Below are 10,000 nucleotides of genomic sequence, written 5' to 3'. Positions count from 1 at the left end.
AGAGAGAGAGAGGGACAGAGAGAGAGAGAGAGAGAGAGGGACACAGAGAGAGAGGGACACAGAGAGAGAGAGACATAGACATAGAGAGAGAGAGAGAGGGACAGAGAGAGAGGGACAGAGAGAGAGGGGGTCAGAGAGAGAGGGTCAGAGAGAGAGAGAGGGTCAGAGAGAGAGAGAGGGTCAGAGAGAGAGAGAGGGACAGAGAGAGAGAGAGGGACAGAGAGACAGAGAGGGACAGAGAGAGAGAGAGGGACAGAGAGAGAGAGAGGGACAGAGAGACAGAGAGAGTGAGAGAGGGACAGAGAGAGAGGGGGTCAGAGAGAGAGGGGGGGGGGTCAGAGAGAGAGAGAGAGAGAGGGTCAGAGAGAGAGAGAGAGGGTCAGAGAGAGAGAGGGTCGAGAGAGAGAGAGAGAGGGTCAGAGAGAGAGGGAGAGGGAGAGGAAGAGAGAGAGGGAGAGAGAGAGAGACAGAGAGCGAGACAGAGACAGAGAGAGAGACCGAGAGAGAGAGCGAGAGAGAGGCAGAGAGAGAGAGAGAGAGAGAGAGAGAGGGTCAGAGAGAGAGAGAGAGAGAGTCAGAGAGAGAGAGAGGGAGACCCCCACCTGCTCGAACCTCCATCACCCACCTGTTCCGAGCCCCGTCTGCGTCCCCTGCTCCCGCCGCGAGCTTCGGTCCATCTCTCCATCCTCAGGTCTTCCCAATCGCTGCAAGATGGGAGGAAAAGCAATGTGTGAGGACACACAAAACCTGCAAAAGGACACAGACAGGCTCAGTGAGTGAGAAAACATTTGTCAGATGGAGTATAATGTGGGAAAATGTGAGGTTATCCACTTTGGCAGAAAAAATAGGAAAGCAAGTTATTATTTAAATGGAGAAAGATTGCAAAGTGCAGTACAGCGGGACCTGGGGGTTACTTGTGCATGAAACACAAAAGGATAGTATGCAGGTACAGCAAGTGATCAGGAAGACCAATGGTATCTTGGCCTTTATTGCAAAGGTGATGGAGTACAAAAGCAGGGAAGTCTTGCTCCAGTTATACAGGGTATTGGTGAGGCCACACCTGGAATACTGCATGCAGTTTTGGTTTCCATATTTACAAAAGGATATACTTGCTTTGGAGGCAGTTCAGAGAAGGTTCACTCGGTTGATTCCGGGGATGAGGGGGTTGACTTATGAGGAAAGGTTGAGGAGGTTGGGCCTCTACTCATTGGAATTCAGAAGAATGAGAGGTGATCTTATGGAAACGTATCAGATTACGAGGGGGCTCGACAAGGTGGATGCAGAGAGGATGTTCCCACTGATGGGGGAGACTAGAACTAGGGGGCATGGTCTTAGAATAAGGGGCCGCCCATTTAAAACTGAGATGAGGAGGAATTTCTTCTCTCAGAGGGTTGTAAATCTGTGGAATTCTCTGCCTCAGAGAGCTGTGGAGGCCGGGACATTGAATATATTTAAGACAGAAATAGACAGTTCCTTAACCGATAAGGGGATAAGGGGGCGGGCAGGGAAGTGGAGCTGTGTCCATGATTGGATCAGCCAGATCCGATCATGGACTCAGGGGCTATATGTTCTTATTCAGAGTAAGAAATGTAGTGACTCACTCATAACTGAGGCTGAGAGACATGTGGAGGAAATAATACATGTGAGGGGTCTGAGGGGTGTGGAACATTGTAATGGGGTCCGTGGGGTGACTGAGAGACACTTCAAGAGTGTGACAACAACAACTGTATTTATGTAGCGCCTTTAACAAATTGAAATGTCCCAAGCTGCTTCACAGGAGAGTTATGTGATAGAAATTTCACATCGAGCCGCATAAAGAGAAATTAGCGCAGGTGATCAAAAGCTGGGTCAGAGGTGGGTTTTAAGGAGCGTCTTAAAAGAGAGAGAGAGGCGGAGAGGTTTAGGGAGGGAGTTCCAGAGCTTGGGGCCCAGGCAGCTGAAGGCACGGCCACCGATGGTGGAGCGATGGGAATCGGGGGATGGTCAGGAGGCCAGAATTGGAGGAGAGCAGAGATCTCAGAGGGGTGTAGGGGCTGGAGGGGGTTACAGAGATAGGGAGGGGGGGGTGTGGGGTCAGTGAGCTCAGGGGGGAGGGGGAGAATGTGTGAGGCCGGGAATGGTCGAGACGGGGGGGGGACGGAGGATGTTCCGGGGGAGGGGCCGGGTTGAGTTATATTTATGTTTATGTTGGGGGGGGGGGGGGGGGGGGGGGGGACGGCTTCGCTCTCCCCCGATATTCAACCGGAGAACATTTCTGTGACAGGGAGCTTTACCTGTACTCGGGGCCGAGGCTGCAGCTTCCGGTTCCAGGCCCGGCAACCAGGAAGTAGTGACCGGCAGCGCCCTCCTGTGGCAGAGAGAAGGTACTGCAGCGGACTCTGGGTGCTCTGGGGTCACTGGTCCCTCTGGGGTCATTGGTCCCACTGGGTGCTCTGGGTCATTGGTCCCACTGGGTGCTCTGGGTCATTGGTCCCAGTGGGTGCTCTGGGGTCACTGGTCCCAGTGGGTGCTCTGGGTCATTGGTCCTTTTGGGTCATTGGTCCCACTGGGTGCTCTGGGTCATTGGTCCCTCTGGGTGCTCTGGGGTCACTGGTCCCACTGGGTGCTCTGGGGTCACTGGTCCCAGTGGGTGCTCTGGGTCATTGGTCCCTCTGGGTCATTGGTCCCACTGGGTGCTCTGGGGTCACTGGTCCCACTGGGTGCTCTGGGGTCACTGGTCCCAGTGGGTGCTCTGGGGTCACTGGTCCCTCTGGGTCATTGGTCCCTCTGGGTCACTGGTCCTACTGGGTGCTCTGGGTCATTGGTCCCTCTGGGTCACTGGTCCCACTGGGTGCTCTGGGGTCACTGGTCCCAGTGGGTGCTCTGGGGTCACTGGTCCCACTGGGTGCTCTGGGGTCACTGGTCCCAGTGGGTGCTCTGGGGTCACTGGTCCCTCTGGGTCATTGGTCCCTCTGGGTCACTGGTCCCACTGGGTGCTCTGGGTCATTGGTCCCTCTGGGTCACTGGTCCCACTGGGTGCTCTGGGTCATTGGTCCCTCTGGGTCACTGGTCCCACTGGGTGTTCTGGGGTCACTGGTCCCACTGGGTGCTCTGGGTCATTGGTCCCTCTGGGTCATTGGTCCCACTGGGTGCTCTGGGTCATTGGTCCTTCTGGGTCACTGGTCCCATTGGGTGTTCTGGGGTCACTGGTCCCACTGGGTGCTCTGGGTCACTGGTCCCACTGGGTGATCTGGGGTCACTGGGCTCCAGATCCAAAGCACACTCCCTCCTCCCCCCACATCAAAGGCTCATACACCCCTATTTTAGTGGGGCTGTGATTGTATTTAGCCGACAGCAAATACACTTCAAATAAAGCCATGAACCAGCTGTGAAAGGCACTATATAAATGCAAGTCCTCATTTTTGCTCAACCCCCTTGGTTGCCTCCATTTCTGGATTGTGTTTTATCCCACCCGTCCCAGGGAGAGCCGTCTATCCCCAGCAAAAACCTGACCTTTCACTGAATGACACCGTCACTGGGGGTGAGGAACCTTTGTAATTACAACTCGCATTTATCCAATGCCTCCAACATAGTTTCACAGGGGCATAAATCAAACACACTCTGACCCCGAGCCACATACGGAGATATTGGGACAGGCGACCAAAAGCTGGGTCAGAGAGGTCGGTTTTAAGGCGCACCTTAAAAGGAGGAGAGGTTTAGGGAGGGAGTTCCAGAGCTTGGGGCCCAGGCAGCTGAAGGCACGGCCACCGATGGTGGAGTGATGGGAATCGGGGGATGCTCAAGAGGCCAGAATTGGAGGAGCGCAGAAATTTCGGAGTGTTAGAGGAGGTTAGAGAGATAGGGAGGGGTATAGGGGCTGAAGGAAATTATAGATAGGGAGGAGGGTGAATGAGGAGGGATTTGAACACAAGGGTGGAGAATTTTAAAATTGAGGCATTGACCGGTAGTCAATGTAGTTCAATGTAGGGGTGATGGGTGAGTGGGACTGGGTGTGAGTTAGGACACGGGGACAGTGAGCACAGGGGGTGATGGGTGAGTGGGACTGGGTGTGAGTTAGGACACGGGGACAGTGAGCACAGGGGGTGATGGGTGAGTGGGACTGGGTGTGAGTTAGGACACGGGGCAGTGAGCACAGGGGGTGATGGGTGAGTGGGACTCGGTGTGAGTTAGGACACGGGTCAGTGAGCACAGGGTGTGATGGGTGAGTGGGACTGGGTGTGAGTTAGGACACGGGGTCAGTGAGCACAGGGGGTGATGGGTGAGTGGGACTGGGTGCGAGTTAGGACACGGGGCAGTGAGCACAGGGGGTGATGGGTGAGTGGGACTGGGTGTGAGTTAGGACACGGGGTCAGTGAGCACAGGGGGTGATGGGTGAGTGGGACTGGGTGCGAGTTAGGACACGGGGCAGTGAGCACAGGGGGTGATGGGTGAGTGGGACTGGGTGTGAGTTAGGACACGGGGCAGTGAGCACAGGGGGTGATGGGTGAGTGGGACTGGGTGTGAGTTAGGACACGGGGCAGCGTGCACAGGAGATGATGGGTGAGTGGGACTGGGTGTGAGTTAGGACACGGGGTCAGTGAGCACAGGGGGTGATGGGTGAGTGGGACTGGGTGCGAGTTAGGACACGGGGCAGTGAGCACAGGGGGTGATGGGTGAGTGGGACTGGGTGTGAGTTAGGACACGGGGCAGTGAGCACAGGGGGTGATGGGTGAGTGGGACTGGGTGCGAGTTAGGACACGGGGCAGTGAGCACAGGGGGTGATGGGTGAGTGGGACTGGGTGTGAGTTAGGACACGGGGTCAGTGAGCACAGGGGGTGATGGGTGAGTGGGACTGGGTGCGAGTTAGGACACGGGGCAGTGAGCACAGGGGGTGATGGGTGAGTGGGACTGGGTGTGAGTTAGGACACGGGGCAGTGAGCACAGGGGGTGATGGGTGAGTGGGACTGGGTGTGAGTTAGGACACGGGGCAGTGAGCACAGGGGGTGATGGGTGAGTGGGACTGGGTGTGAGTTAGGACACGGGGCAGTGAGCACAGGGAGTGATGGGTGAGTGGGACTGGGTGCGAGTTAGGACACGGGGCAGTGAGCACAGCGGGTGATGGGTGAGTGGGACTGGGTGTGAGTTAGGACACGGGGTCAGTGAGCACAGGGGGTGATGGGTGAGTGGGACTGGGTGTGAGTTAGGACACGGGGCAGTGAGCACAGCGGGTGATGGGTGAGTGGGACTGGGTGTGAGTTAGGACACGGGTCAGTGAGCACAGGGGGTGATGGGTGAGTGGGACTGGGTGTGAGTTAGGACACGGGGCAGCGAGCACAGGGGGTGATGGGTGAGTGGGACTGGGTGTGAGTTAGGACACGGGGCAGTGAGCACAGGGGGTGATGGGTGAGTGGGACTGGGTGTGAGTTAGGACGGGGGGGGGGGCGGTGCAGTCGGTTTGTCTGCTGTCTGGCTGCAGGGCCCATGATCCTGTACCACTAGGCACCACCCAGGTGACAGAATAGTAACTGGGGGGCACCCATCGCAGGCCTAGCCTGGGCAGCACAACACGGGCATTCCCGAAACCCCGAGACTAGGGGGCGGGGGGATTCAGGTCTCCAGCTCTTGCTTGTATCCAGTGGCTCAGAGACACGGACCATGTACAGCAGACACCTCAAGTCGCTGGAGAAATACCACCAACGATGTCTCCGCAAGATCCTGCAAATCCCCTGGGAGGACAGACGCACCAACGTTAGCGTCCTCGACCAGGCCAACATCCCCAGCATCGAAGCACTGACCACACTCGACCAGCTCCGCTGGGCAGGGCCACATTGTCCGCATGTCCCCCCGACACGAGACTCCCAAAGCGAGCGCTCTACTCGGAACTCCTTCACGGCAAACGAGCCCCAGGGTGGGCAGAGGAAACGTTACAAGGGACCACCCTCAAAGCCTCCCTGATAAAGTGCAACATCCCCACCGACACCTGGGAGTCCCTGGCCCAAAGACCAGTCCGCCCTAAGTGGAGGAAGTGCATCCGGGAGGGCGCTGAGCACCTCGAGTCTCGTCGCCGAGAGCGTGCAGAAACCAAGCGCAGGCAGCGGAAGGAGCGTGCGGCAAACCAGTCCCACCCTCCCCTTCCCTCAACCACTGTCTGTCCCACCTGTGATAGGGACTGTGGTTCTCGTATTGGACTGTTCAGCTACCTAAGGACTCGTGTTAAGAGTGGAAGCAAGTCTTCCTCGATTCCGAGGGACTGCCTATGATAGAAACATAGAAAATAGGTGCAGGAGTAGGCCATTCGGCCCTTCGAGCCTGCACCACCATTCAATGAGTTCATGGCTGAACATGAAACTTCAGTACCCCATTCCTGCTTTCTCGCCATACCCCTTGATCCCCCGAGTAGTAAGGACTTCATCTAACTCCCTTTTTGAATATATTTAGGTGAATTGGCCTCAACTACTTTCTGTGGTTGGATGATGGAGGTAGACTCGTTAGAACAATGGGTTTCAGGAGAAGGGCAGCCTCCTTGCCTGAAAGTGATGCACTCCAGAGTCAAATATCTGCCAACACGCCACAAACATTTCGCAAATGCTTTCTGCTTCCTCCACTAACTTTCGACATTTACTCTTGGAAATAAAAGCAGCTACCCACGTTAAAAAATAAACTTTACAAGAAAATGAAGCTTACCTGGTCAATATCTGTGTGTGTGTTGGGACGGGCTGTTACAGGGTCTTCAGCAAACCTTGCACCCCTGCACTCTCCCACCACCACACGCTCAGCATGGAGGATCAATACCTTGCACCTGTGCTGACTAGATCAACTTCACTCTGATTGGCTGAACAGAACAATGACTTCGCCTAACACATATATAGTAACACCTTGCATTTATATCGCTCCTTTACCATCATCTCAATCGCTTCACAGGAGCAATTATCAAAGAAAATCTGACCCCGAGCCACATAAGGAGATATTGGGACAGGTGATCGAAAGCTTAATTAAAGAGTTTTAAGGAGTGCTTTAAAGGAGGCGGAGAGTTTTAGGGAGGGAGTTCCAGAGCCAATGATGGAGCGATGGAAATTGGGGGATGGGCAAGAGGCCAGAATTGGAGGAGCGCAGAGATCTGGGAGGGGTTGTAGGAGGTTATAGAGTTGGGAGGGGTGTAGGGGCTGGGGAGATTACAAGGATAGAGAGGGGTGTAGGGGCGTGAGGAGGTTACAGAGATAGGGAGGGGTGTAGGGGCTTGAGGAGGTTACAGAGATAGGGAGGGGTGTAGGCTGGAGAAGGTTATAGAGATAAGGAGTGGGTGTAGGGGCGTGAGGAGGTTACAGAGATAGGGAGGGGTGTAGGGGCTGGAGGGGGTTACAGAGATAGGGAGGGGTGTAGGGAATTGAGGAGGTTACAGAGATAGGGAGGGGTGTAGGGGCTGGGGGAGGTTACAGGGATAGGGAGGGGGTGTAGGGGCTTGAGGAGGTTACAGAGATAGGGAGGGGTGTAGGGGCTGGAGGAGGTTACAGAGATAGGGAGGGGTGTAGGGGCTGGAGGGGGTGACAGAGATAGGGAGGGGTGTAGGGGCTGGAGGGGGTTACAGAGATAGGGAGGGGTGTAGGGGCTGGAGGGGGTTACAGAGATAGGGAGGGGTGTAGGGCTGGAGGGGGTTACAGAGATAGGGATGGGGGGACGAGGAGGGATTTGAACACAATGATGAAGAATTTTTAAATCGAGGTGTTGCCAGACCGGGAGCCAATGTAGGTCAACGAGCACAGGGGGTAATGGGTGAGTGGGACTGGGTGTGAGTTAGGACACGGGGTCAGTGAGCACAGGGGGTGATGGGTGAGCGGGACTCGGTGTGAGTTAGGACACGGGTCAGTGAGCACAGGGGGTGATGGGTGAGTGGGACTGGGTGCGAGTTAGGACACGGGGTCAGTGAGCACAGGGGGTGATGGGTGAGCGGGACTGGGTGTGAGTTAGGACACGGGGTCAGTGAGCACAGGGGGTGATGGGTGAGTGGGACTCGGTGCGAGTTAGGACACGGGGCAGTGAGCACAGGGGGTGATGGGTGAGTGGGACTGGGTGTGAATTAGGACACGGGGTCAGTGAGCACAGGGGGTGATGGGTGAGTGGGACTGGGTGTGAGTTAGGACGCGGGGGCAGTGAGCACAGGGGGTGATGGGTGAGTGGGACTGGGTGTGTGTTAGGACACGGGGGCAGTGAGCACAGGGGGTGATGGGTGAGTGGGACTGGGTGTGTGTTAGGACACGGGGGCAGTGAGCACAGGGGGTGATGGGTGAGTGGGACTTGGTGTGTGTTAGGACAGGGGTAAATCAGAGGTCCCTGGTGTATAAGGAGAGGATTGTTGTGGAGTACAATGTTGGCACCAGGGATGGGCCGATTAACGCCAAGTGTAACTGGTGTGAAACAAACTGAAAACTGGAACTTGGAACCATGTGTGGGGCGCGTGTGGTGTGTCAGCTTCTGGCCAAGAATCAAAAACTCCAGCAATAACTCACACAATCTCTAAACCCGAGTGTGCAAAACACACACACACAGTCATATCAAACGTAGTACGCAGTCATATACTGAATTGTATTTAGATACAAAGGGATTGAACAAATTGTTGTTTATTAATACAACAGGTCAGTGTGTCCGTTTCCAACAGCAAATAAACTACAGCTTTTTACAACAAGGTACTGAAAAACTGGGAACACAAAATTAAACAACACACAGCAGGTCCAGCAGCTTTTCCACCAGCGACGCGACCTTCAAACACAGCTCCCGACTGACGGAAAATCTCCGAGACCGACTCGCGTGGTTGTGTCTCCATGAAGCAACACCCACCGTAACTCACCAATAATCACCGAATTCAACCCGTCGCCCGTGGAGACAAGGGCGGAACTCCAGAGAGTCGAACAGCACAATCCAGACCGACACTCCCCAATGCCGGTACTGAGGGAGAGCCGCACTGTCGGAGGGGCAGTACTGAGGGAGTGCCGCACTGTCGGAGGGGCGGTACTGAGGGAGCCCCGCACTGTCGGAGGGGCAGTACTGAGGGAGTGCCGCACTGTCGGAGGGGCAGTACTGAGGGAGTGCCGCACTGTCGGAGGGGCAGTACTGAGGGAGTGCCGCACTGTCGGAGGGGCAGTACTGAGGGAGTGCCGCACTGTCGGAGGGGCAGTACTGAGGGAGTGCCGCACTGTCGGAGGGGCAGTACTGAGGGAGTGCCGCACTGTCGGAGGGGTGGTCTTTCGGATGGCCAGTATTCTCCCCGGTGTGCTGGGGCCAATATTTATCCCTTAACCAACATCACTAAAACAGATGAACACATCGCTGTTGTTGGATCTTACAACAGCGTCCACACTTCAAAAAAAAAGTACTTGATTGGCTCTGAAGCTCCTCGGGACGTCCCGGGGTTGTGAGAGACACGAGAGAAATGCAGTTCTGTCTGTTCTGTTCAGTAGAAACAGTAAATGGCACCTTTGCCAGGCCGCACGGTGAGACAGGAGGAGCTGTGGGTCGGAGAGGCTGCACCTTGACCTCAGTCTCCGGGGAGCCAGGGATCGACGGGGGAGGGGTCACTGATGGGCAACGTGGCGCTGGGACCTGGCATCGAGCCCAGGGCCCCCCCTGTCTCCCCGCGGGCAACGCCCACCCTGCACCCCTCCCACACATCGATACACAGCAGGAGGGGGAGCTGGAGGCCAGCCGGGGGTGTGGGGGGGAGGGAGAGGGGTGGGAGGGAGGGAGATGGAGGGAGGGAGATGGGTGGGGGGGGTGGGAGGGAGAGGGGTGGGAGGGAGTGGGAGGGAGAGGGGTGGGAGGGAGAGGGGTGGGAGGGAGAGGGGTGGGAGGGGTGGGAGGGAGAGGGGTGGGAGGGGTGGGAGGGAGAGGGGTGGGAGGGGGGGGAGGAAGAGGGGTGGGAGGGGGGGAGGAAGAGGGGTGGGAGGGGGGGGGGGAAGAGGGGTGGGAGGGGGGGGGGGAAGAGAGTGGTGGGGGGGGGGGGAAGAGTGGTGGAGGGGGGGGAGAGTGG

At 56.6% G+C, this 10,000-nt stretch overlaps 2 protein-coding genes across 5 annotated transcripts in view; both read right to left on the bottom strand.

Moving 5' to 3' along the window:
* The window catches only part of trpt1 (tRNA phosphotransferase 1), a 16,833-nt gene extending 14,493 nt beyond the window's left edge, over positions 1-2,340 (bottom strand). For 3 of the 4 annotated variants that reach the window (XR_011588635.1, XM_070868085.1, XM_070868087.1), the window contains exons 1-2: positions 2,274-2,321; positions 626-747 (exon numbers count right to left, since the gene is read on the bottom strand). Coding sequence is in view for 3 of the 4 variants with exons in the window: in XM_070868085.1 (XP_070724186.1) it covers positions 626-685 (60 nt within the window). In the remaining variant the exon portion in view is untranslated. Of the gene's footprint in view, positions 1-625; positions 748-2,273 lie in introns of all 4 variants that reach the window. The other variant, XM_070868086.1, reaches the window with a different exon arrangement.
* A 4,092-nt stretch (positions 2,341-6,432) lies between these two features.
* LOC139239317 (metastasis-associated protein MTA2-like) overlaps positions 6,433-10,000 on the bottom strand; it is a 63,945-nt gene continuing 60,377 nt past the window's right edge. The window contains exon 10 of the mRNA XM_070867988.1: positions 6,433-6,506. Coding sequence (XP_070724089.1) covers positions 6,433-6,506 — 74 coding nt within the window. The remainder of the gene's footprint in view (positions 6,507-10,000) is intronic.

This window comes from Pristiophorus japonicus, chromosome 27 (assembly GCF_044704955.1).
Source record: "Pristiophorus japonicus isolate sPriJap1 chromosome 27, sPriJap1.hap1, whole genome shotgun sequence".
NCBI lineage: Eukaryota > Metazoa > Chordata > Chondrichthyes > Pristiophoridae > Pristiophorus > Pristiophorus japonicus.
Note: the sequence above shows the minus strand (reverse complement) of the source record. Positions and strands in the feature narration are given on the sequence as shown.